Raw genomic sequence first — 27,998 nt, forward strand, 5'->3', positions numbered from 1 at the left:
TGCACGTTTTGTAGAAGGTTGCCTTAGGGGGAATAAAGCCATTCTGGTCCGAGAGTACCAGCATTTGCAATATTGGCAATAGCCTACTTGCAAGGACCATGCTTAAGATCTTACAGTCAATATTGCGCATTGACAAAAGACAATATATTCTCACCTGTAAGGGGTTTTTGCTAGGTTTAGGAAGCACAACAATGAGGGCTTCACAGAGGAACTATCATAGGGTTCTCTAATGGTGTGCCTCATAGTACACCTCAAGCAGTTTGGGAGCAAAAGTTTTGCTATAGATGGCATAATATTCTACCTGGAACCCATTGGTGCCCTGCACTTTATTGCGAGCCATGTGTCGGACTCCTGCTCTCACTTTCTCCAATAGCAGAGGTTCCTCTAATTCCTGTATTTGTAGTGGAGTCATCTGGAGGAGGACAGCCGACCAAACATAAGCTCGGATCTGGTCCAAGACCCGCCCCAGCGCCTCATAATTATCCGCGAATACCGCTTTGATTTCTGCTTGCATATTCATGGTGTAACTGTTGACATTGCAGATCGTCTCAATTATGGTGCTGGGGATTTCTGACTTCAACAGCCATGCCAGGATATACCCTCGCTTGTCATCATTAGCGTGTTGCCTGGCGAGATAGGTTATGTAATCGATTTTGCTAAGTTGATCCATCATGTCCCAGTGGTTTTTCCGCAGCACCCTTGGTGTGCTCGGACCTCCACCTCAGTCACGGCTTCTCTCTCGGCCACCTGCAACTGCCCTTATAATGTCAGCAGGCTATGAAGTAGGGATGTTTTGAACACCAATCCCATTCAGTCCCCCTGATTACCGCCAATCCCTCTTTCTCCTCAAAATAATGCATCATATGTGCATTTGATGATAGTCTCTCGGAAGGCCATATCCAGGAGGGCCTCAGGTCGCAGTCTCCATGTAGGGATCTGGTTGCAAACTCTCCTCCCCTCATTCAAAAGGTGACATGCAGGGGGCTGTGATCAGATAATGTCTACCCTAGTTATTGCAAATTGACTACCATGGGCCAGAACTTAGTGGTCCCAAAAATGTAAGCTAGCCTGGTATGCACCTGATGAACTGGGGCATATTAAGAGAAGTGTGCTTTTGCCGGGTTTCTCGACCGCCACACATCATGAAGCTGTACCGCCGCAGTCCATTGCTGAAAGCGCCATATCGCTCGAATGCCCTTCGTTACCGGGAGGGGAGCCTCTGTACAGTGAATGCCATTAAAATCCGCCCCTCCCCCCCCCCATATCCCTGGTGCTTGAGGATTGCGGAGCATGGCTGGGGACAGGGTGTCAAAAAAACTCCCTGAAGCTCATTCACCGCTACCACCGACAGAGGTCGCCATCTAGCACACCCTTAAGTGTCATACATCTTCCCTCCATGTCTACCACCACCCTACTTTGTACAAAGGGCACAACCGGGGGAATACAAATGAGAACACCAAGTGCGAATGCCAAATACCCAGTCCCAAACACTTGTCCACTCTATCACTTGGATACCTTCGCCAGTTCCTCTTGCGTGAGATGCGAATCTTGAATGGGTTGCGCTGCCTCTAAAGTTCAACGTATAGTCTGGACGTGCTGTAATGAGTTTCCCTTTATAGCACTAAAGGCCTTTTGCCGAAACATTTGCAGCAGCAGGTTCCATTCCCTGTAGTTCAGCAGCCGCGCTGTCTTTGAACACGGGGATCAACACGGAAGGGTGGTCAGCCAGGGATTGTGTGCACCCTCTCAATGGAAAAGAACTTCGAGATCCGATTAGCCAGCACCATAGATGTCAGCCAGTCTTCCAAAAACAACTCCATGTATGGGCCCTCATAGTTTTCAGGGAATCCAAGAAAGTGGACATTGGTGTGCCAGGAGCACCCCTCCCCATCCTCCACTCCTTCTTTTAGCTCTGGCATTTCTGTCTGTAGGGCCTTTTGGGGTTCCTGCATGTTTGCCATAGTGAGCCTTATTGGCGTCAGGGAGGATTCTGTGTCATTCATTCTATCTACCAGCTTGGTGTGATAGTCCCCCAGCATCCCCGTTTCCACCTGTACTGATCCCAGTTGGGCCTCCATGACAGACTTTGTGAATGGTTTGTAGGATTGTGTCAAACATTCCCATATGCTTCTTCAGGGTGGCCTCTAGTTGGCAGATCGGATCTGCTGGCGTGGGGGAGACAGACAGCATGTCCATAACTGTTCTCGGAGGCGGTGGCTTGGAGACCTTAGGCCTAACCGTGACCAAGCAGCGGTGCTCTAAAAGTCTTTCACAAAATGGAGGGGGAAATCCCCCACTTATGGGACTCTGGACCTGCCGACCTACCCCAGGAAGGCAGTGTTCACAGAGGGGTGGTTTGGGAGGGGGGGTACTTCTGTGGAGCTACTCTCAGTCCGTGTCTCACTGTCCGTATGGGGGTCTCATTAACCAAACCAAAGTCACTGTGCTCTGGCTTCCTCAGCACGATGCTCCAGGTGCACTTGCACAACTCCTCACCAGGCAGTCCCCTAGGGCATAATTCCAAGCTTAGCAGCCGCAGGGCAGACCAAAACTCCAGGTAGCGCCCACCCAGGAAAACAGGCTAAGGAATTCGTGGGTCACTGGCTAGGGGTCCCATCCAGGACCCGTATCATCACAGGGCCTCTGGGTCCTCCAGCAGCTCAGAACGACTCCTATGGTACCCATGCTTTCTGCTCTGCTCAGTCCTTGTGTTGTGGTCATCAACTACAGCCCTATAGGGGCTTCAGGATTACCACAGGCCCTCTCAGTAGCAGGGTAGGCCCTAATCTCCTCATACTGAGATGATGGCAAGTAGGGAAAAGGGCTGCCCGCCCCTCTGCTATAGGAGCCACTCCTCGTCAAGGAAACTTCTTGGGGCCCTCCCACTAGCACAGCTCCGTCCTTCCCCGCTGGCACCACAACAGACACAGCCGTCCTCCATCTGCGGCCATCGGACCTGCACTGCAGACGGATAAGCACTGCCCAATTATTGGAGTCTGGGCAGCTCTTTCATCTTATGCCCTTGTCTGCCAGCGCCAGTCCAAGGCCCCTCGCCCACACCACTACAACCCTGACTCACCACGGTGTCAGCCTCAGCCTTCACCACACCACTGGCTTATACTGTACAGCGGCTGTAGTGACTTCTTCTTGTCCCTTCCGCGGCCACCATGGGCCGGTCTTTGTCCTGCAGTTTGACTGCTTCCACCCCCTACTCTTTCTTTTCTCATACAGCCGGATTCCATGCTACAGTGCTGCTCCAATCTCTGAGGCCAGGGCACCGCGTGGCCTGCACCGCCTCCTCCCTTTGGGCTAGGCCTTTGCTCGCGGAGTGCGGCACCGCCGTCTCCGCCTCTGGGCGGAATTCACCAATCATTCCCAAGTGGTGCCAGTGGGGTCTTAGCAGGCCATGCTGATTCAAGCAATTACTGAATTAATGTGGGCTTGGCAGGAACCTCATTCCAGTGCGACTGCACTCGATGCCACCTTGGCCACCAATCAACAATCTTGCATTGTTATGTGCAAATTCTGCTGCCCAAATTTAGGTCTGGCCGTTCACCTTCCTGATCCAGAAGGAATAATCTCAAATATTGCTGTAATTCTTGATTTATTCTTTGTTTCATTGGTCATCAGTTTCAGAAAGGTAACTGGTCGATATTTCTTTTTCACTTCAATTGCCCTTTCTTGCAGAAATACTCCAAAACGTGAAACTAATTGGGAACCATCTATCCGTAATAACCAAGCATGGAATACTATGAGCCCTAACTAGGTGTTGACTGTGCAGTTCTGCTAAATCATTAGCAATGCGAATGTCTTTCAAAGGAATGAAGTGGTTCATCTTTGTGATTATATCTACGAATACTATGGTGATATTATAACGTTGGCTGGAAGGTAAATCTCCAGTCAAATCTGTAGTTATGGAATGCCATGAATGAGAGACTATTGGTAAGGGATATTAGTATCCTTGAGGGGCTTATCTACTAGGCTTCTCTTGGACTCAGTTTTCACACAATGGTACATATTACTGAATATGTGAATTCATCTCTCGCCACCAAATTTAACGTTTTCTAGATCAAAGTTTTATGGATTCCTTTATCTCCAACCAGTGGGCGATCATGACATTCACATAAAGCCCTTTCTTGGTTGTCTTTTGTTTGCAAGAACAATGCTCCATTGTGGTGAGGTTGCTGATTTAATATCTCTCTTCGGGTTCTTCTTTTGATCAGTTTAATATTTTGTCAGGAATCATACCTTTCCTGACTTCATCTTCGAGGCCCACTAATGAAACGGTACACACAATATTTGTTTCTGGAATTATGGGTTGTACCTTTCCTGGATGTTTGTGTGGTTCTGTCTGGATTCCGGACAAGACAACCACCTTTCCGTTTTTATTTCCTGGATGCTAGGTTATCACAAAGTCAAAACCAGCAAAATAAAGGGGCCATTGTAATTGTTGTAGGGTTAAGGCCATTCATACTAGCCGACCCGGAGTTTACAGTACTGATGAACATTGTCTCTGGGGTTGGGAGGGGGGGGCATCACTTTTTATGTTACACTCTGCGTACAAAGTGAAAATAGGGGGGCCTTTGGTCTCCAGTGGAGCAGAGAAGTCATATCAGTTTTCTGGAACTTTCTCCCTCCATCATGCAGGGGAAAGCCGGTCTTGGCTGTCACGTGCAACTGCAACACTCAGTGCTGTGTGAGGTGACAGGCACTGTATCAAGAAGCAGTAAAACTCTGGCAGTGACATGACATCTAAGGATCTTTCAGACAACCATAATTGGTGGTCTCCCATTCCGTCTTCAGTGGCACTGTGGTCTTCGGTATACCTTTGCACCACTGCCTCTTCTGCACTGCATTCTGAAGAAAATCTGGAGGGACTGAGCTCAACTCATCCTGATAGCGCCAGATTTGGTTAGGAGAATGGTGTACTCCAACCTGTTGAGCCTGATCATTTGTCCTCTGTTATGTCTATCTTTTTCAACGGAACTCCTATCCCAGCAACAGGGAAGGGCTCTGCACCTGAACCTCCACAACTTAAATCCCGTGTTTGGACATTGAGTGGAACCAAGTGAGTGGGTCTGACTTTCCTGCAGAAGTGGTGAATGTTATTCTGGAGTTTTGAAACACATATACCAAATCGATTTATTTTGGTTGTTGGGGGCAGTTCATGTCCTGAGACTGTATTCCCTAATGCCATTATTTCTGTGCATACTGCCATTGAACTACAGATGCAACCTGTACAGCAGTTGTCTACCATTAATTTATCTAAATTGTTGAATCAGACTTGGGATTCTTTTCTACAGAAAGTGATATTGTCCTACCCTGTGGGGTAGTTCATCACGCTTTCTGATTCTTTTTCTCTGCCATATCCGTCTAAGAAAGAGGAGAAGCTTCAGCACTTGGCTCCAAAGATCTGAGTGGGCAATCAGCGTTTTGTTAGATTTGGCAATGCTAACAGAGGTCAATTCACATGTATCGCCCTGTGCATACAAATGTGTTATGCCTTGTCCAACAAGGAGCCTCCTGCGGGCCTTATGACTAATTTCACAAGAATTAGGGCTACCACCATGTCATTAGTGAGAGCTTTTCAGCTGTTGGACATTATCCAGGCTCCTACGTGGACATCTATCCACCCCCTTCACCAAACATTGCTGTTTTGATGCTCAAGTCTGCAGGGAGGGCCATTTCGCCTGCTCGATCCTGTAATGACTTCCTGGTGTAAGTGCACTCCTCAGACCTTTTGATTTTAGGAGGTACTGCTTAGGTATGTATTCTAAAGGCGAAGAATCTGCAGTTAGAAGCATCCATCTGAAGAATAAATTACTTACCTTTTGTAACGCTTTTTGTGGTTGATACTCTAACTGCAGATTCCTCACCACCCTCTCTCCTTCCCTTTCTGTAGAGTGGACTTCTATGGTTCTAATATGGCCCCAATTTAGTTTTTTCACATTGTGAAGCTTACTGTCTTATACAGTTGATCTATGTCTGAGTTTGAGTTTCAAGAGTTTCAAAAGAAAACTGACTTAAGTGTGCTGGGGTGATGCCTATATATGGCTTTGTTCTGTTACTTCTGGAGGCAGTCAAAGCAGCTGTGGAGTTTGATAATGCCACTTACCAGTGCGCAGGGGCAGTTGCTGAAAAAGTTCTTGATTCAGTGTGACCCCTAGGGGGATTTAAAAGGCGAGGGCTCTGTGGTTAGACAGAGTTTCCACCATATAGAGCTTTATCAAAGTTAAGTAACTTTTTCCTCTCTCTTCTGACCACTTCACACAGTAGCACAGTGAAGATGGGTGAGCATAGAGATGTACTGCTTGGGTTTCCCGAGTCAGTCGGTGCTAGGCATATTGATCTGCCTACTAGTTGGGCTGTCTAAAGGTGTTCTGTTGGGAGTTCTGCCAATTATTGCCATTCTTTCGAACCATAGTTTTTACTAGATTTTTTGTGTTATTTTCCAATTGTATTTTTCTTTTCCCCCATTGATTTAAATATGCAGATTAGCCCTTACATCCCCAGTCCACCATCCTACCTTAGGCTCTTCTCGACAAATCTGTGGGATGAGCTGCTCAATCAATCAAACCGCATTTGTATAGTGCAGCAACGTCACCCCTAGGGGTATCTGGGCGCTGGGGCTGCGGGGTCTCCGTCGAAAAGCCAGGTCTTCAGTCTCTTTCTGAAGTCTGCCAGTGAGGGAGCTGTTCGAAGGTGGAGGGCGGGTCGTTCCAGGTTTTGGCGGCGATGTAGGTGAAGGAGCAACCCTGCTGAGGCTGTAATGTATGTGAAGGGTGTGTGCGCAAAGGCTAGCGAGGAGAAACACAGGTGTCTTGAGGGTAGATGGAAGCTGAGCTGGTAGTTGATGTAGGTCGGTCCTTCATCATGTAGGGCTTTTTAGGTGTGCGTGAGGATCTTGAACTGGCATATCTTCTGGAAGGGGAGCCAGTGGAGGTTTATGAGGTGAGAGGAATGTGGCTCCATTTGGGGAGGTCCAGGATGAGTCTGGCAGCCGCTTTCTGTATGGTCTGGTGTCTTCTGAGGACCTAGGTGGAGATGCTGGCGTAGAGTGTGTTGCAGTAGTTGAGGCTGCTGGTGATGAGGACCTGAGTGACAGTCTTTCTGGAGTTGACTGGGATCCATCTGAAAATTCTGCAGAGAGTGTGGAGGGTGTGGAAGCATGAGGAGCTGACTGCGTTGACATGTCGTTTCATGGTCATCTTGCTGTTGAGGATGATGCCTAGGTTGAATGCATGGTCTGTTGGCACGGGTGAGGGTCCGAGTTCTGCTGACTCTGCCGTGGTTCCATATGGATGTGTTTTTCCTGAAGATTAGTAACTCTGTCTTGTACGAGTTGAGTTCAAGACAATTTTCTCTCATCCAGTTGGCTACATTAGTCATGGTGTCTCAAAAGTTTGTTCTGTTGATGGAGGGGTCTATATTGAGCGATAGGATGAGTTGAGTGTCATCAGTGTAGGAGACTATGTTGATGCCGTGGGATCTGACGATGTCTGTGAGAGGGGTCAGGTAGGTGTTGAAGAACGTGGGGCTATGGGATGATCCTTGGGGTACGCCGCATATGATGTCCTTGGGTTCGGAGGTGAACGGAGGCAGATAGAGGCATTGAGTACATCCTGTAAGGAAGGTGGCAATCCACTTGAGGCTTTACGCTGTATGTCAATGTTGTAGTCTGTTGGTGAGGGTGCGGAGGGATAAGATGTTGAACGCAGTGGAGAGGTTGAGGCAGATCAGGGCTACCGTCTCCCCGTGGTTAAGGAGGGTTCTGATATTGTCTGTGGCAGTAATCAGCGCTTACTCTGTGCTTTGTTTGTGACAGACTCCTGATTGGGAGGCGTTAAGCAGGTGGTTTTGTTCCAGGTATTCGTTGAACTGTTGCTTGAGGCCCTTCTCCAGTACTTTGGCAGGGATAGGGAGCAAGGAGATCGGTCATTAATTTTTTGAGTTTGCTGGGGTCTGAGGAAGGTTTCTTTAGGAGAGGTCTGGCCTCTGCATGTTTCCATCTGTCCAGAACTGTTGCTGTGGTGATGGAGATGTTGTTAAAACTGGTGAGTTCTGTGCTAATTTGGTTGGTTCTGAGGTTGAAGAGGTGGTGGGGGCAGGGGTCAGTGGGTGCCACGGAGTCCATGGATGTCATGATAGCTTTGGTGGCCTGCGCGGTGGGTGGAGACCATGTGGTGATTCTTCGACTGACATGCACTGGTTGGACGACGCTGTTGAGGTTGAGGGCAGTGGGTTGGGGGTCGAAGTTGTTGTACATGTTGGCAATCTTGCTGTGGAAGTAGTCTAAGAGGGTGTCGGAGTTCTTGGGAGGAGTGGATTAAGTTCTCTGTGGCTGTCCGGTTAGAGAATTCCTTGACTATTTTGCACTTTTTATCATGTGGTTGGCTACTGTGTCAATGCGACTTGTGATGGCTGCTTTATTTGCTTCAGTGATGTGTAGGTGGTACTTGCTGAGGGCTGCTTTGGGAACGTCTCTGTTGGAGGGGCTTCTTTTGAGCGCCATTGTTTTTTGAGTTAGTAGCAGTTGTGCTTGATGGTTCTGAGCACTGGAGTGTACCAGTTGGTGTGTGTTGAGGTTATGTTTGTTATTGCTGTTTTCCTTGGGGCGACTCTGTAGGCACGTTAGGTGATGCATGCGGAGAAGTGCTCAACAGCCTCTTCCAGGTTGTATGAGGCTTCTAGTTGGGTGGTGCTGAGGGCTTGACTCCACAAAGTCTACGTTACCTTGCCACCTGTGGTGGGGGGAGTTGTGTGGTGATGGTGTGCTGAGCGCCGGAGATGGTGAAGTGAACAATGGTGTGGTCAGACCAAGTGAGCTCTGTGACGTGGCTGATCTTGAGTCTGTCGCTGGAGATGAAGATCGGGGTCGAGTGTGTGTCCTGCTCTGTGCATGGGTTTGGTGACCAGTTGGGTGAGGTCAATGTTGTTCAGGGTCTCCAGAAGGGAGGAGGAATTTGCTTTGTTGGGGTCCTCGGCGTGGAAATTGAGGTCACCGAGTAGGTAGGAGTTGATGGGTAAGGGGGTGATTTGGTTGGAGATGGCGTCGCAGAATGCCAGACTAGGTACTGGGGGTATGTATACAAGGGGTCCTCTTTTTTGTAGTCTTGCCGTCTGTATTTGGGAAGTTAATGTGTTCCATGAGGGGTATGTGATTGGCATTGGTGACGATGCATTGGATGATTTCCTTGAAGAATGATGGCGATGCCTCAAGAATTAAAGACCTACACCCTCTGACCTGAATTTATCGAATCCCTGAAAGAAAGATCTATAACATCAAAGGTATGACCCATGTGTGCAATTGGGCTATCTCCCAGGTTATAACATTCCTGCAGATCTCCATCTTTCATACATAGCCCTTGATTTTGACATGTTTAGTGCCCTTTAATGTCCCTTTCAGTCTGTATTATTCTACCACTCTTTTGCTTACCAGGCACACTCTCTTTCCCTCCTGCCCTTTAGGTTTGCTGATGGTGCTGGACATCCCCCAGGAGAGGGGCCTGGGTTATCTAGATTATAAGTATCTGGATGGGCTGGAGGTGTGTCGATTCCCACTATTCAACGATTTGGGCCCATTGCCTCTGGACTGGATGTACCTTGTCTATGTGCTTATGCTGTCAGGTGAGTTTTTATTGAACTGACCAACCCCCACCGTAGTATTTCCATCTCCTGCTAGAGCATTTCACACACACCACATTACTCAGCCCTAGCTTTTTTGATTTTTAGTGTCTTATCGCCTCAGAGTCTACCTTATTCGTCTTATCACCTTCATCACTTCTGAAAACTCACCCTCTACAAAGCAAGTAATTCCATTGCCAATCACTGGTGCATGATTTCCCACCTTTCTTTCACTGAATTGTGCTACGTCTCCAAAATACTACTTTGACTTATTGCATTTCTAAACCTCACCCACAGCTATAGGGCATCTTACATTTCCTATACATGTAATCCAACGCAGTCCCAACTATAGACCTTCCAATTCTTCATATCACTGAAACACCTTTTCCTACCCTTTCCATTCTTAACCCCCTACACTTCCCCTCTAGAGAATTTTTTGCACCTTCCACCCCTAATCCTCCTTCTTAGTCAATGCTGTAGCACTTCCTGCCATTACCAATACTGAAGCCATCAGCCTCCGGTGTAGCACCTTCCCCCATTACTTTCACAGTCCAGCAGAACTCTTCTTTATCGCCTCCATAGCCTTTGTACCAGTTAACACTGTTAGCTCCTTTTGGAGCACTTGCTACCAATTCTATCACTGCTCCACTTCATAGACCTTTTATACTTACTATCTTTAAGGAATCCCAGTATGCATTATAACACACCCAAGAATGCCTATATTTCTCTTTCCTCCTACTGTCCATCTATCAATGTGTTTCTCTTGCCACTCCCTCTTGGTTTGTCTTGTCCTGCCTCTGTCTCCCCCAGTGCCTACTGCTCTGCCTCTTACTCTCCATCTTCACCCATGTCTCTGTCCCCCCTCGCCTCCTATTCCCTTCTTGCCTGCTATTCCTCTGCTAGCCCAAGTACTTCTACTCGCCTACTGACCCCCTGGCTTGTTCTTTTGTCCCGCTTGCCTCCAGTCTCTCACACTCTCTACCTGCCTCATCCGGATTACTTCCTATTCTGCCTGTCTCTGCTTCTTCTCCCCACTTTTCTTGTTTGCCCTGCTCGCCTCCTGTGCCCCTCTTTTACCTTCTGCTCCTACCTCCATGCCTCCACCTAGCTCTCCTCTATCACCTCATCTAACCACTCCTATTTCCTTGCATGTGCACGAGGATCAGCTCCCCCCCCCCTTTTGCATACCTTCTCTCATCTCCTTATTACCCATTGCATGCAGTCTGTGAATTATGCCTGTCTTTCTTTTTTCATGTGCCCTTCTCTCATCTCCCTCCTTGTAACCTCCCTGGGAATTGAGTCTTGCCCCATCTTTATTGCTGCTCTTATCTTTTTATCTCCCCTGAAGGATATGTCTGTACTCATCTCTGTATATCCCTTCTCTCACCCATTCGCTGCCTTTGACGGGCTCCTGAGGTTCATATCAGTTAACCACATTTACGTCTATCCCAGATAACCACTCTTGTTTCTACCCTCTCTTCTCAAGTATCCTGGACGTTGTATCTGTGCCGCTAAATTCCTCAATACGTTTTCCTCATCATCTCCACTTCTCTTCTCTTTCAGGTGCCCTAGGGATCATGCTTGGGTGCTGTTATCGTCTCAGTTGCTTGCTTTTTGTGGTGCCGTACTGGTACATCTTTTTTCTGGACAAGACCACGTGGAACAACCATTCGTACCTTTATGGGCTGATAGGCTTCCAGCTTGCTTTTGTCAATGCCAATAGATACTGGTAAGATTGGGCTACGGAGGAGGGAGTGGGGGGTTCTGCCTGCTGATTGTTGGGCCTCTAACCCTTGTTGGGTGGCGTGTAGAATTTTCTCTCTGGATTATCTGTTCCCACTGGGGATACAGACCTGACAAAGAAGAAATCAGAGAGCATGGTTCAAGTTGAGGTTTTTGTATTTATGAGGCTCATGCTAAAGAAAGCTCAGTGGATTGTGATGTAAATGTCTAGTACTGAAAACTTTCCTAAAGACTTAAGGGTTCTAAGGAATCTCGAAAAAATGAACTCTGGTTCTACATAATCTGTAGAAAAATCCTTCAGGTTTTTACCATCCTTACCCACCTTGTTTTTCTTAATCTCTCTACCATTCTGTGGTTTATGTCTCTAGCCATTTCTTAGTGTTTTATTTATTTATTTATTTATTTATTTCGAGGGTTTTATATAGCGCTGCTGGACGCTGGAGTATCAGAGCGCTTTACAACAAGGTAGAACAACAAAATATAGGATAACAATAGGTGCAAAATTAGCAACGTGATACAGTATTGCAATACGTCATTTAAAAGGGGGGAGAAAAAGGAAGGTAAACTAAATAAAGGACGAAAACAGCAAAAAGTGATAAAAAGTTGCATTCAGAATGGAAGGGGGGATAAGAGAGGAGAGAAGAGTGGACAAGCTCAGTGACAATATTGTTATATACCCCAATATTTGTTGCTGAGAAGTGCTTTGAGTTCACTTTTGAAAAGGGAGTAAGAGGGGATGCAGCGAAGGTCCTTGGGGAGAGAGTTCCAAATGGTAGGAGCATTACCAGAGAATGCGCGTGATTGGGTTTTTTGACATTTAAGTCTAGGTGGGATCAAGAGGAGGGAGTTGGTGCTTCTCAGGGACCTGGAGCAACCTGCTTTTTTTAGTTTGGTTGCAAGGTAGGAGGGGGTGTTTTGGTGAAGAGCTTTGTGGGTGATACAAGCGGTTTTGTAAGCGGATCTTCCTTCAATTGGGAGCCAGTTAAGATTTTTGAGGACGGGGGATATGTGGTCAAATCTTTTGCAGTCAGAGATAAGTCGTGCAGCTAGATTGAGGACAGATTTAATCGGAGCAAGATGGGTTTTAGGAGAGCCGGTAAGCGTGGCGTTACCATAGTCAATCCTGGAGAGGACAAGCGATTGGACAACGATTTTGAAATCATCGGCTGGAATGAAAGGTTTGATCTTCTTGAGGTGGTGAAGGGTGAAAAGAGCACTTTTGGCTGTGTTTTTAATGTGGGGGATGAGATTGAGATTCTGGTCGATGCTGATGCCTAGGGATTTAACAGAATTAGAGGTGGAGAGGGAGCAATTTAGAGCTTTGATATCGTCGATCCAGATTTGGATGGGAAGGGTATTGTTTTTGGGGGTGAAAAGAATGATTTCAGTTTTTTTAGGGTTCAATTTGAGATGGTTGAGGTGGAACCAGGCTTGTACTCTAGTCAGGGTGTCATTGAGGTGAAGGATGTCATTGTGGGATTTGATCTTGTAGTATAGTTGGGTATCGTCAGCGTAGAGGTGGTAACTTATTTTAGCTTGTTTGAGAATGAGGGTGAGAGGTTCCATGAAAAGGTTGAAAAGGGTTGGGGATAGGATAGAGCCTTGAGGGACACCGAGGGAGACAGGTTGGGGTTTAGAAAGGAAGTGGCTAAGCTTGATTTGCTGAGATCTGTTTTGAAGGAATGAGCAGAACCATTTATGTACCGTGCCTTCCAAGCCAAATCGAGCTTTGAGAGTGTTGAGAAGGGTGGGATGATGGACAGTATCAAATGCCGCCGATAGGTCAAGGAGTATTAGCAGTGAGGATTCACCTTTGTCAAGGGAGCGATGAATGTCGTCTGTGATGTTTAACATTGCAGTTTCTGTACTACAGCCTTTTCTAAATCCAGATTGAAAAACATCAAGGAGATTGAAGGCGAGGATATGGTTCTCTAGTTGAGATAGGACACATTTTTCCAGGGCTTTAGAGAGGAAAGGAAGGTTAGAGATAGGGCGTAAGTTGTTAAGGTCATTTGGGTCGGCAGAGGTGTTTTTCAGGATGGGAGAGATTTGGCCAAGCTGAAGGGAGGCCGGGACGCAACCAGTGGCAAGGGAGGAATTGATGATATTGGTCCATATAGGGGCAATGGTAGATTTGAGGTCTTGGACCAAATGAGCGGGAAGAGGATCCTTGGAGTGGGAGGAAGGTTTGAGTTTGGTGATGATGTTAATGATTGATGACTCTGAAACTGGACAAAATTCACTCCATGAAGCATTGTTTTTGGCTGTGAGTTCATTAGGAGGGGGGTGTGGATGAGCGGGGGTAGGAAGGGTTATAGAAGGGTCGCGAAGAGTGGGAAGACTGGACGAGAGTGACTTAGGAGTGTTCGGGAGGGTGTGTTGTGTGTAGGAGGGTTGGAGTGATGGGGGGAGAGAGGAGAAGGAAAGTTCGATCTTATTGACTTTGTTAATAAAGAAGCTGGCGATTTCTTCGCATTTGTCAATAGAGGCTGATATTTTAGGGGGGCCAGTAGAGGTTTGTTTTTTAACAATGCTAAAGAGTTCTCTAGGTCTGTTTCTAGCCTGGTCAAGTTGTGAACGGAGGAAGGAGGATTTTTCGTTATAGATGTGTTTTTTGTATTGGGCTCTAGCAGTTCTGGGGAGGACCAGATTGTCAGCAGTGGGACGATTTCTCCAAATACGTTCAGATTGTCTAAGGGACCGTCTTTCATTATTGAGTTCAGAATTGAACCAGGATTTGGGAGGGTTGTTTTCTTGTTGTTTGAGTTTAATTGGAGCAATTATATCAAGGGCTTCGAGAATAGAGTTATTGTAATGGTTAGTTAGGTCATTGGTGCTGTCAGAGGGAGGGGGGAGAAGTAAGCGGGTTTTAATTGTGGATTCCAGTTCACCAGGAGGAATAAGGTGAAGGTTGCGTGTAGGTTTCTTAGGTAGGGTGTTTATGGGGGCGGGACGATTAGAGGGTCTGTTCACGTTGAAGAGGATGAGGTAATGGTCAGACCAATCGACAGGAAGTATACAAGAGAGGGAGGCCAGGTCGTTGCTGGTTATGATAGCATCTAGGGTGGAACCTTTGTTGTGAGTGGGGGAATGGCAGAGTTGGGACATGTTGGTGCGGTTTTATCTTGCTGGCGTGAAAAATGGAATTGGGAACAATCCTCTCCTAAATCCCACTTTTTTCGAGTCTGGCTGTTTATGAAAGGTGAACTGATGCAAAGCGGGGTTTCTCCTACAGGTCGCTTGATGGATTGTGGAACCCTAAGAAAAGGAACACTCATGTACCACTGTGGAACTACACAATTCTACGTACCCAGGTAGGTAGTCTCTGGGATATTTAAATGAGATCTTTGTCTCTGCATACATTATTATGTTCTCACTAGGATATGCATCTCCGTATCCTGGGTAATCATATCCATATCAAAACCTGCATGCATATGCCATTCTCTGTAAGGGCAGGAAACAGAACACTGGTGCTTTAGTGCGCTTCTTTATTGACACCATATGGGTGCTGTTTCCAACTCCAATAGCAGGTTGATACTGCCTTACTGAGAATGTGAGGGCTATGATGAATGACTTGCGCAACCCACTCTCTCAAGCCACAAGTGGAAGGTCAACTTTATGGTTCTCTGTACGAGTTGCAAAAGAGGATCTCTTGATCTTGATTGTTCCAGGTGCCCTCCTTGTATGACTTAGAGTAAATAAAAGTTTTACTCTGTTATAAAGAAAGACTACAGAAATTAAGCAAATTTGTATTCATATATTGTCTTATTTGGAGATACCAACAGACAAACCTAGGACACTTCTCAATTAAATTAGTACAGAGCGTGTTTTAAGTGAGTGTCGGTAGTGGTGGGGATTCTGCAAGCCCAATTAGCAAATGTCCAAAACCTGAACAAAACCAAGAATAAGAAACCCACAATCCACCTTTGTTAAGGGAATGGGTTAAAGAAATTGCTTTACGGATATCTGTGCAGTAGCATCCATGCATCTTGTTGAGACCTACTTGTGTAAGTTGTTAAATACACAGAGCAGGCCCACCCTTTCAGTTATGTAGGTTTCTTTAGCACTGTGCTTCATGCAATTCTACTATAAGCCCCTCGCGCTGACACAGCAGTAGATCAAAGACTTGAAAACTGAGATTAGGTGGACAGTAAGACCACCTTGAATGGTAAATGTTTTAAACACAGGAATCCAAGACTCTCGTCCATCACATTGTCACAGACACTTTGCTAAATATTAGGTATTTCTCTCCTAGCAATCTTTTAACATCAAGCTCTAAATATAAGTATTAAGTAAAGAATATTAAAAGCTATACATAATGTGTTGGGTAGCTTGTTTTTAAAAACCTCCCATAAAAAGCATTGTGAAAGGAATGCTGTACTGGGTATGCTCCTTGTCTGTGAAACTGGGAATGGTCCCTTGATGTTGCACTGGAGGTTAGAGCTTTGCATTCTTGTGCTAGTTAAGAAATAGTGTCATCATTCTTAAAAAGGAGATCCTCACAGTTTGAGGATATCATGGAGTGAAGCGTGTTTTTCCTGATTTTGTCACTTTACCCTCATTCCCTGGTGTACATTTGTTTCTTCTGCAGATCTTCATTGTTTACTTCATCGCAGGCCTGAAGAAACTGGATGCTGATTGGGTAGAAGGATATTCCATGGGCTCTCTTTCGCGGCACTGGCTCTTTGATCCTTTCAAGTAAGGACTTGTGGGTTGGGAGTGTGGTGTTATAGCATGGATAATTTTTTATGTATCCTAGAGACATCCCTTTTGGATGAGGTTCTAGCCTGGAATAGGACACTTGTGGTTATTTTTTAAAGTGGGATAGGTCATTTTCGGTTGAAGCTGTTTAGTTAAAGAGATGAATGCGCTAGTGCTTTGATGTGGGATTGGTAGTTTTTAAAACTCTGATTTCACGTTTATTTACTCAATTTTAATTTGTATTTTCCTTTTTGTATCCTATTGATTTCTCTATTGTGAGGTGAAAATAAATGTTTCCTTTGCGTAATATCAAAAGCAGTCTCCCACAAACAGGTCCCAAGCAAATGTTAATCCCAGGGTCCTGGAATTATCACTTCAAATTTAGAGAGTTAAAGTATTTAGAAATCACAATGGAAAGGAGTGTTCGATTTATTTTCTTTATTCACCTTGTATATAAACTGTACAGGCCCTTTTCATCATAATACATTTTAAGATTATAGTTGTTTTACATTATGTTATTTACATCTTTATCAAGTACATTCTGCTATTAGAACAACTGTTGAGCACCGTCACCAGTCCATTAGTTTTCCACTTGGTTGCGGGTTTGTCAGACCTGCTGTCTGGTTCAACTTGTGATGAGCTGCTATGGGTATTGTATTATGTTCATATTCTTGGTTATGTCCTATTCATTTAACTGTTGAGGTCTATATCTAGTGTACTGGCATAGGATTCTGCCCCTGTAACTGTTGAATGTATGATTTTGGTTTTGCCAGCTTTTTAGTTGCCTTCTGGGTTGAGAGACTACCACATTTTCCTGCAAAATGAGGGGGGGGGGGGACACGTGTTGTTGTAACTACCAGGTTGTGGGTGTGGCTGTTTCTCCATGGCAAATTTGTATCGTTTTTTTACGTGATGATGATGATTACTGATACTTGTAAAGCAGGAATAGCTACCCTGCAAGGGTGTCCCAGGACTAATGCAAATGCTAGCATAACAACCATGTTTCAGACCTTTATGGAATATGAAATGATTGGCTTTTGAACAAAGACGTAAAGGGAGTAAATTTCAAAGTTTAGGTGCCTAATAAGAAAAGACTCCCCCTCCGTGTTTTGCTTGGAAAATGTGAGGTAACCCTAATAGAGCATCTGGGGAACATAATCTCTGCCTGGGAATGTAAGGATGAATCCTTGATTCTATAATTGCTGAGCTTTGTTTGTAATATGCTCTAGACCAGCAGTTCTTAATCGTTTGACTTCCTGGGCCTTCACTTAATAATTTCTGGAACCTGGGGGCATCCATTGAGTCTTTATTCGAAGGTTAGGACCCCTGCTAAGCATTTTCAATGATTTGAACTGCAAAACAATGCACCCAAAATACAGAAGCAAGCATTCATACCCATATGACATGGGTCTGACACATACTTCCAGTTTAGGGTACTTTGGGAGAGAATCTACAGTCTATCGTACCTTAAGACCATTAACGGATTGCATGAGCTGATCGACATATGGGCAGTGTTAGAAAGCCTTGACGCAGGGTTCACTTATTACTCTTATCCACATAAAAAGCATGTACGCCTGGAGTATTTCTTGGTATCATCTATGTTATTATGTAGGGTTGGTATATGGAAAAATCCAAGAGTCTTTTTGGACAATGACCCTTTCATGTTGGAAATATGGCATGTTTCTGGGGCTAGATGAAGAAATACATGGTCATTTGAAAGGGCACTTCTGTCAAATCCGGCTTATGTCAGGCATATGAAACGGTGGCTGATTGACTTCTTAGACATAAATAGAGGAATTGCCTTAAATGCTATTGCATGGGACACTTTGAAGGCTGGGATTAGCGGGAAACATTTAGCTTCAGTTTTATCAACCAGAGAGTTAGATATAATAGAATGAAGGTTTTACAAGATGAAGTAGGTAGATTGGAAGGGGATCTTGTCAAGGCAAGTTTGATTGGGCTGGCAGAGGGAGAGCCAGAGGCCTTGATTTTCCTGACGACAGCAGCTGTCAGAAGCTGAGATTAATAGCTTTGTTACCAGGTGGACTGTAGAACAGTATCAAGCATACACAGGTGAAATCTATGAGTATAGTGCTAATAGAGGCAAGCAGCTTCCCTTGAAAATAAGGTAAAATTAAAATACAGAGTGGAATCTCTGCTATCAAGGATAGATGAGGCCAGACAGTAAGCAACCTGGAGAGTATTATTGGAGCTTTCTCTGAGTTGTATAAGTACTTATATCAAGAGGAGCTGGGTACCTCAGTGCATATTATTAACCAATACTTAGTTCAAACATGTGTTAGAGCTCTAGTAGAAGAGGACAGCATGAATCTCGATTCAACAGTAACGATAGACAAGCTGAGGGAAGTAATGAATTATTTGGCACTGGGGAAGGCAGCTGGACCAGATAAAATCCCATTAACTTTTTATTTCACTTTCTTTTGAATTTTGCCAGGCAAAATGCTTGGAACTTTCTTGGGTGCTCAAAGGTGTGAATGAGCCCCTGAATCATGGTCTAATACTAATATAGTCATATTTTTTTTAAAAAAGGGATTGCCCCCAAGCATTGGCTCGTATAGGCCAATATTGTAAAGTGTGATATTAAAATCTATTCAAAGGTGTTAGCGACCCGGATGAGAAGGGTAATTGGCAGATTGGTCTCTTTTGGCAGCATGATTTTATTTCAGGCAGAGGTGCAACAGATCATGTCAGACAAGCTATAACTTTGATTGCAGAGTCCAAGGGGACCCCCCTATGACAATGATCCTGCTCGATGCGGAAAAGGGCTTTGACCTAATTACATGGTCATATCTATGAGAATTATTAGAGAGAGTGGGAGTTGGGCCTGGCTTCTTGGGGGCTATTCGAACTGTATATAAAATCCCCAAAGCTAAAATACAATTGATGGACTTGAAATCGGAGCGTATCAGGACTACAAGGGGAATACAACAGGGTTGTCCATGCTCCTCTTTATTATTTGTCTTATATATTAACCCCCTTTTCTAAGAAAGCTGTAGGAAGGTAGATCCCTGACTATGGTTACCCCAGATTTTTTGCCTTGTGTTTGGCTGGTTTTTGACTTAGTTGACCTGGTTCCCTGCTAATCAGGGCCCCAGGCCATCTGCTCTCTCTGTAAAATGGATTCCATGTACCCTAGGTACATACCACAATTGGAAATGGACTCCTTGTCAGCCCCTGTACCATGCACTATAGGTGCTCAGGGCATAGGAGCCACCAAGGCCTACCAGGGGCTGCAGCATATCTTTTGCCACCCCTGGCTGGTTCTTAAATTGACACAACTGGCTGATCACTCAGCTGGGGCAAGGTGGTGTAATCACCCCTTGCTTAGATATAGTATACCTATATCTAAACCTATATCTGGACACATATAAACCTGTGAGCCACTCCTATGGAAGGCCTCATCAATCCTGGAGGCAGAGTGCGTGGTTTAATGTGAGATGGAGCTCTAGCATGAGCTGAGCCTGTCTGCAGCCATCGGGAACAAACCCCTAAGCTGTTTCAGGATAATGCCATACCATATACTATTAAGTGCATTATAATCCTCGCGGTTATATAGCAACTTTGGTTTGGCTTTATCAAAACATGTCGTGTAAGGTGTCATACGATTTGTAATACTATCCCCTCGCCAGTTCTGGCAACGGGGATAGCATTCCACCCCTCTAGAGGGAGAAGACATGTTACTTTACTGAAATGCGGTTAATTTTAAAAGAGCCTCAGATCCACAAAATGGATGCTTCTGCCACAGACACAGGTCTGACCCCCTGCAGCTGACCGAAACTCAGCCAAGGGGGCCTGGACAAAGGGTTTCCTGTCGCAGGGCGGTGTTACCCCCCCTCAGACAGGAGATAGTGAATTGTAGCAGGGAGGTTTGAAAGAAACCAGACACTGCATGGGGAGCACCAGGCTGCCCCTTGCATAATCCGGCCAAACCGGTTCTGGGGCACTCCAGCCCCCGTCCCAGCGCGGCCAGGATCAAAGGAAGGGGGTGTATCCACCCACTTCCTGGGTCCCACCCATAGGAGGGGACCTAGCGGGTAATCCAGCCCCCTAGATTCGAATAAGAGTGGGAGCAGTGCCAATGCACTTCAGATTATCCTGATGAAACATAAGAAACGAAACTCTGGACCCTTCGACATCCTACTCAATGTAGAAGACTAAAGAATCTCCCTTGTGGTCAAGGAGTGACCACCCTGTGCAAACAGGCACCATCCAGCCTTCGACGTCTGCTTTGTTGCAGTTCCTGCCGGAACTCGAGCGACAGAGATCGACGAGATCAAGCTTGCCTGCCTTCCCACAGCCTGATCCACAGTCCCTGCAGAGCTGAGACCCGTGGAGGTGACCGGAAGCATGGGGCACGCCATCTTGAAAAGACCACGAGACGCTGACCGTGCAGCTCACGAGTGACCCTCGAAGCTGTGCACCGGGGTTTGAGAAGCCCCAACCCTGAGCCACTCTTGCACCGAAGTTCAGCCCTCCACACTCGACGAGTGCTGCGTGGGGCCCTTCTGCTTCCTTTGGCTCATCGCGTTGGTCCGGTCACTTGCCAGCCGGCTTGTGGCCCCTGTACCGACGAAACTTGAAATTCGACTTGCGATTCTGGTTGCTCCAGATTTGCACCAGCTCCCCTGAAAAGGAGCCCCCACTCTGACCCTCCTGGTTCAAGTGAGAAGCAATCTCCCGGTTTCGCGTGGATTGCTTTTGCCAAGTGTTGTTTGCTCCAATCTTGAAGCCGACAGCGCCGACGGCGAGAGCCTGCGTGGGACAGATCGTGACCCGCTCCTGGACGTCGTAGATGCCTCAGAGCCCACGTGACAGCGGAGAGAAGCTCCTCGACAACCACCTGATTGCGCCCGACATTGCCTGGTTCCATCCTGGTTCCACCCTGGTTACTGCTGAGTGACCCAGACTCTGTCCCCTCTGCTTTCAGGTACTTTTCGACTTGAGTCCACCCTTGGACCCCACCGGACACTTCTCTTTCACCTCGCCTGCAGCCCTTTCAGCTCCAAGCACCAAGAGCCTGCTTGACGAAACCCGACTCAACTTCGACCCTGTGCACCCACTTCCTGTGGGTGAGGTAACATTGCAACGCCGGTGTTCCCACACTGGTACACACCTCTAGGGTCTGTGTCTTAAGTTTTGTTCCTCTAGGTTCAGCGGAAGTGTCCTTAAACTCTAACTTTGTAACTTTTACACACCATTGACTTTACATTGATGCAAGCCGCACTTTACGTGCTGCACCCGAATCCCGCGGGCTTTTCCCGACTTCAGCATTGCTAGTCCCGACTTCTCCCAGCGATGCCCTAGGCCTAACCACTGATCGATTGGTATCCCTTATACCATTTTTTTAGTATATGGTTTGAGTGGCCCCTAGGCCTCATCCAAAATTGTGCAACTTTGTATGTTATACTGTGCTTTTGATTTAACGCTTGTGCCCCTTTGTTCATAAAGAATACTGGGGATTGTTTTAGTAATAAATACATATATTTTTATAATATATACTTGTGTGGTGTCCTTTCATTTGATATTACAGGATTGTATGTGGTAAAACAGCTCGCTTAACACGACCTCTTAAGTTAAGCCTTTAGGCTGCTTAGTCCATGCTACCCCTAGGATAGCTTGTCTAATAAGGTTGACTTACAACCAGACACCATAAGGGTTGTTTGGACTGATACAAGGTGGTTCCAGAATTGGAAACATCATATATCAGGCCAACTTCTCACAAAAGCTAATTAATAATGTAACCATAAGATCTGTGGTGGTTAATGGATTGTTGACTGAAGTACTGCCATATGCCGACAATGTGGCCATTGTAACTACAGATACAAATTGAGCAGTTAAAGAAGTCGAGATGGTAGCAGCCATGTTTGGGCAGATACCTGGGTGTCTCCTTAATAGGGAAAAGACTCAAATCTTTTGTAATGAAAAACTCCTGTAAGCGACAATCGTGAAACTGATCTCTCTGGGAGTGGTTCTAACGTGTACTATGCAAGATATTACCCCACTGAACTACGATCCTCTGCTACCTAAAATGAAGAAAGACATATTGCGTATCAACACCCTTCACTTGACGATGCTAGGCAAATCCAGTGTAATCAAGATGAATGCACTCCCTAAGGTCTTCTATCTATTTAGTGCAATTCCGCTATGAGTAGGTAATGATTGGTAGAAAAAGCTGGACAGTATGTGCAATAATTTCATATGGGAAAGTAAAAGAGTGGGAAGGGCACTGAAGTTTTTAGTTATCCCACTGGATAGAGGCAGCTGGGCTGTACCCTGCTTTAAGTGTTATCTTTGGGCGGCTATGTTGCATTTGATGGAACGTAAAATAAGGGGAAAGTAGGGGACCACACAATGAGCCGGGGATCCTGCTGAGTATTTATGAATTAATACTGGGAAAGAATGCCAAAGGATGTTTGTTAAGAATCTTAGAGCCCAGCTACAATAACAAAGTTTGGTTCAAGACAGTCGAGGCGGCATATAGAAGGGCAAACTTGGGATAGTCCAATATAATGCCTATACTCCACTGTGGAAGTTGGTCTTCTCATTTGCTGTAGGTTTTTCAAGATGAACATTGTCTAGTATGGAGAAAGGCAGAGATACGGAAGTTAGGAGATCTCAGCTCAGATGGTCAATTCAGCACTTATTCAGCTTTGCAGTTTAAATATGAATATCACAGCACAGTTTTTTTTAAAATCTACAATTAATAGACTTTGTTGCAAAATTGACTAAGGAAATTACATTGTTGGATAAAACAGCAGTTGTGGAGTCTGAGTGTCATAGGTGGAACTAAAATTCAGTCTATATACAGGCTGCTAATGGAATCCAGTTCAGATGATTTAGCGGTCCAACAAGGGAAATGTGGCAGCAGAACGGGTCTTGTTTCTAAGTATGTATGCTTTCAGCAAACGTTAAGTATCAGGCCTAAAACAAAATTATAAAAATGTTAATAGAGCTGCCAGTCTAGTGTCTTAAATGATCAACTCGACCTAAATGTAATGCGCTTGACCCAAAAACTGGTTTAAAATGATCTGATCCTGGGCAAATATTTTAATTCACTTGGCTGCCATTTTCTTCTTTATCATATATGAGAGCACCTTCAAATACGCAAGTTCAGCATGTCTGCTGTACCAAAAACTCTTCTGTATAATTTAATAGACTAAACTTTTGCTCCATATATAATACAAATCTAGCCACATATAGGATACACATGACCCCTGACGTGACACTTAGTTTATTAACGTCATTGTCATCAGGTAGGGGGCAGGGCTATTTCTCAAATCATATTAAAAATCTATCACTTCAAATAAATACATATCTAAAGCATGAAGTGGTAGCGCACTGTCATTTGCAATCAGCAGGGTTTCTGCAAATATCTGTCTTTTGCACATCATCAAGTAAAGTGTTCCAATTTATTTTGTTCGTATTTCAATCTTTATTTGCATCACACTTCTGAATTACAAATAATAATGTGCTTTAGTATTTCCAGATATATTTGGAAAAATGTGTACTGTTATTCATTTACAAGTTATTTAAATGTTGTGTACTAGTAAAAAACTGACATCCTACAGCCTTTTGTTGCACCATGATTGTCCGACAGCAAACTTGACAAAAACCTCTAACTGTAGTAAGAGAAAAAAAAGTAAACATAATTTTCCAGGATAGGATAAGCAGCAATTAGTAAAAGGACAAACTAACATTTGACCTCTGTCCTTGAATAGACTGCAAATGTGTCAAGATAAAAACAAGATTGAAAGGCATCTCTAATGCTCATTCACTTTCAGAATCGACAGATCACCTCTTATACAACTTTCCAGCTTAAGTTCACTCGAAACCTGAGTATGGGGCATGAGGCGTTGTTGAGTGCCAGGTTGTGTTTAGTGGACTTTAAATCGGCTTTCGATTATGTACCTAGACAACTACTGTGGAAAAAGTTGAAGGATCAAGGTATCCCATTGTCCCTCTGTCATCAATCTAACACCTCTACTCAGACACTCGGGTCAGAGTTCGGATGGGAGATGGTTTGTGTGTAACAAAGGAAATTCCAACTTCCACGGGCCTAAAGCAAGGGTGTGTACTGGCCCAATTGCTTTTTAACCTGTTCTTATCAGATCTAACACAAGCATTGAATGAAGAGAATGCCTATCCTCCAAATTAGCACGCTCTCGGATATCAAATCAGCTATATGCAGACTACGTTATCCTATTAAGCTAAACAAAGGTAGGGCTGCAACACCTGATAAATAGAATATCAAGGTACTCACAAGAAAATGGAATGGTTATAAATGAATTAAAGACAAAAATCATGGAGTTTAACAAAAAAAAATCTACTGTCAAAATATATGCACAAATCGTTCCGCGATAAAACATATAAATACCTGGGAGTACTATTTGATGATAAAGTAACTTTTCATCCACATAAGGTTAATATGCAAAGGAGAGCAAACACCCTGTTAACTGCATTTAGAATCTTGCATGAGTCATTAGGAGGGCTGAGTTACCTACCGTTTGTAAAAGTAATATAGGCAAAACTGTTGCCAACATTAATATCTAAAAGAAACAGGTTAGTGTTAGATTCCTTACCTTAGAATATCCCCAGGCTCAGACTGGATCCGGAAGGTTTTGCGTAGCAGTACCCTTGCGTGTCAGTAGGCGTCGTCCGCGGTTCCGCGTCCGTCGTCGTTGGCGCCGTGATGACGTCATCGGAGTACTTAGATGCCGCCCTCGCGCGCTGACGTCAGTTCTTCTTTTTTCCGCGCCGGCAAGCGCAGATCCGGAAAAAGCAGTACTTTAGTCACTTTTTGACTAAACTTTTTTCGATCCTTTTTGATCTCTCTTCGAGTCTTTACGACTCTCGGTGCTGGTAGCCCTGTACCGATTGCCACCGACTGATGTCGGTTACCGATCCCCTCCGCCGGTGCCTCTAATGCCTTGTGGCCGACCACGACGACAAGTCGTGCCCCGACTACCGGGCTCTGACGTCGAAGGCTTGGCGGGAGCGGTCCCGTAAGCGCCTTGAGATCTGGCAGTCGGCCTGGCACCACTCACGGTCCCGGTCCAGGAGGGGGTCGAGGGACCGGTCGCGGGGCCACAGTCGTCGGAGCTCGGCGAGTCGTCACCATTCGTTGGGCTCCAAGTCCTCAGGTAAGAGGCACAAGAAGTCGAAGAGGCGACATCGCTCTTCCGACTCCCCCCGACGCTCGCGCGATGTGGCCGGGGGTTCGGGCGACATTGCCCACGCGGCTCCGCCAGAGCCGCAGGCGTCTCGGCCTGCTCCATACCCGCCGGTCCCTGGGCCGAACGCGACGCCGGAGGAGATCGATGCCTTCCTCATGGCCATGAGGTCGCTCTCTCCTCCGTTGGGTTCCACGGCGCCTTTGGGCCCCACGGTCGCGGCTAGGAGCCCAAGCGTGCCGGGTGCTTAGGCCCCGGCGCCGTCGGGTGCTTCAGCCCCACCGCCGTCGGTGACTTCGGCGGTGGCGCCGCAGGGCCCAGCTGGATCCGGCCGTTGTCGACCCCTAGGGTGTCGCCCCCGGCGCCGTCTCCGGACAGCACCGTCCCTGGTTCTTCCGGCGTCGGACCGGCGTCGCTCGACGCCGCATTCGATGCCGGCTGAAGAGCTATTCTTCTATGATCCAGCTGCATCCTTTGCACCTGATTTTCAGGAGATGGAGGGCGAGGGTGACTGGGAGGGGTCTGAGAACCCTCTGACACGGGTGTGTCAGTCATTTTAGGACTGGACAGGTGAGCTAGGGGAAGCCAGTGGTCTCGACACTTCACCTGACACTGGCTTTGTCTCCCCTCCTACCGTGGCTACGGAGGAGGGGGCTGTTTATAGTGTGTTGCTGACGAGGGCGGCCAAGGCCTTGGCTCTTGAGCTCCCTGTCGCGACTGTGAGGTCTAATATCCTCACTAAAGTCCTTAAACCGCCGGCATGCTCTCCGGAGCCTCTACTGCCGTTTAATGAGGCTCTCTTCGATGTCCTGTTGGGCACCTGGTCCAGGCCCGTTACAGTTTCCCCTGTAGATAGAAACGTCGCCAGGCGCCACCGCCCGGCTCCGGGCGACCCTAGTTTTCTGTCCACCCACCCCTCGAGAGCCTGGTTATCAAGGCCTCTACTTCCCAGTTCGCATTCCCGACTGCACCTCCAGATCGGGAATCCAATAGGTATGAACAGTTTGGCAAGAAACTGTTCTCCTCCCTCAGTTTGAGGTTGCGGTCAGTCAACACCACTTGCCTTTTGGGCCGTTACACCCACTCTCTGTGGGATACGGTTGCGGCCATGCTGCCGGAGTGCCCGGAGGGAGCCTGGGCAAAGCTCGCTCAAGCCCTTGCGGAGGGACGAGACGCAGCGCGGTATTCCATTCGATGTGGGCTGGATACCACGGACTCGCTGGGCAGAGCGATGGCGCCCCTTCACGTCCTGCCAGCCACAGGCCGCAGTCTAACATCCAGCGCGGCGGCGGTCGTGGTAACCGCCGTGGCGGTGCCAGGGGACAACAGCGAGGCCAGCCCACATCCACCCCCGCAGCATCTGCCTCAAAGCCCTCCTAGTCCGAGCTTTCAGGCCCATTTGACGCCAGTGGGGGGCAGGGTCCGCCATCACCTCCTCCACTGGCGCAACATCACTTCGGACAGGTGGGTGCTGCAAATCGTCCGAAGGGGCTCCCTCCCTCCCCTTCGAGGCGACCCCTCCAGCCATGCCACCGCAGTACCACTGCGTGTCGGGGGATCACTTGCAACTTCTGCAAGAGGAAGTATTGGCCCTCTTGGCCAAGGGGCCATCGAGTGCGTTCCTGGGCCAGAAGTAGGGTGTGGTTGCTATTCCCACTACTTTCTGGTCCCCAAGAAGGGCAAAGGGAGCCTACACCCTATCTTGGACCTGCGGAACGTCAATGGCTTCCTCCGGAAGGAGAAGTTCAAGATGCTGACTTTGGCTCAGGTCTTAGCTGCCCTGGACCCCGGAGACTGGATGATAGCGTTGGACTTGCAGGACGCTTATTTCCACATCCCCGTCCTGCCGGCCCACCGGCGTTACCTGCGGTTCACGGTAGGCCACGAGCACTTTCAGTTCACCGTGCTCCCCTTTGGCCTTACCAGCCCCCCACGGGTGTTCACGAAAGTGATGGCGGTGGTCGCAGCTCATCTGCGCAGATTAGGGGTGTCAGTCTTCCCCTATCTCGACGACTGGTTGTTGAAGGCGGGCTCGCCCCAGACAGTCGTCAGCCACGTCCAGACTACGGCCGACATCCTGCACTTGCCTGGGTTTTCCATCAATGTGCCGAAGTCACACCTGTGTCCCTCTCAAAATCTCCTCTACATCGGAGCGGTTCTGGATTCGGTGCAGTTTCGGGTTTATCCTCCCGAACAGCGGGTTCAGGATATTCAGGCTCTGATTCCGATCTTTCAGCCTTTATCCCGGGTCTCGTTTAGGTTGACGCTGCGGCTTCTGGGGCTGATGGCCTCCTGCATCCTTTTGGTGCATCACGCCAGGTGGCGGATGCGGGCTCTGCAGTGGGACCTGAAGTTTCAGTGGACCCAGCATCAGGGCAGCATGTCCGACCATGTCCCGATCTCGGAGGGCACTGCGAGACAGTTGCAGTGGTGACTCACGGACCGCGATTAGGTCAGTGGCAGATCCCTCTCCCTACCCCAACTGGAGCACGTAGTTGTGACGGATGCATCCCTCCTGGGCTGGTGGGGCCACATGAGAGAGGTGGAGATCAGAGGCCTCTGGTCTCCGGCGGAGTCCCGGCTCCACATCAATCTTCTGGAGCTGCGGGCGATCCCGCTTGCATTGAAGGCATTCCTTCCCTCTGTCCGGGGAAGTGTGGTGCAGGTATTCACGGACAACACCACCGCCATGTGGTACTGCAACAAACAGGGCGGGGGGTGGTCGTGGACCCTTTGCCA

General features: G+C 47.0%; 1 protein-coding gene across 8 annotated transcripts in view; it reads left to right on the forward strand.

The window, feature by feature from the left end:
- GGCX (gamma-glutamyl carboxylase) overlaps window positions 1-27,998 on the forward strand; it is a 238,012-nt gene that overhangs the window by 98,115 nt on the left and 111,899 nt on the right. For all 8 annotated transcript variants that reach the window (XM_078666904.1, XM_078666901.1, XM_078666905.1 and 5 more), the window contains 4 exons: window positions 9,469-9,627; window positions 11,188-11,353; window positions 14,603-14,681; window positions 15,959-16,065. In XM_078666904.1, coding sequence (XP_078523030.1) covers window positions 9,469-9,627; window positions 11,188-11,353; window positions 14,603-14,681; window positions 15,959-16,065 — 511 coding nt within the window. The remainder of the gene's footprint in view (window positions 1-9,468; window positions 9,628-11,187; window positions 11,354-14,602; window positions 14,682-15,958; window positions 16,066-27,998) is intronic.

Source organism: Lissotriton helveticus, chromosome 11 (assembly GCF_964261635.1).
Source record: "Lissotriton helveticus chromosome 11, aLisHel1.1, whole genome shotgun sequence".
Taxonomy (NCBI): domain Eukaryota; kingdom Metazoa; phylum Chordata; class Amphibia; order Caudata; family Salamandridae; genus Lissotriton; species Lissotriton helveticus.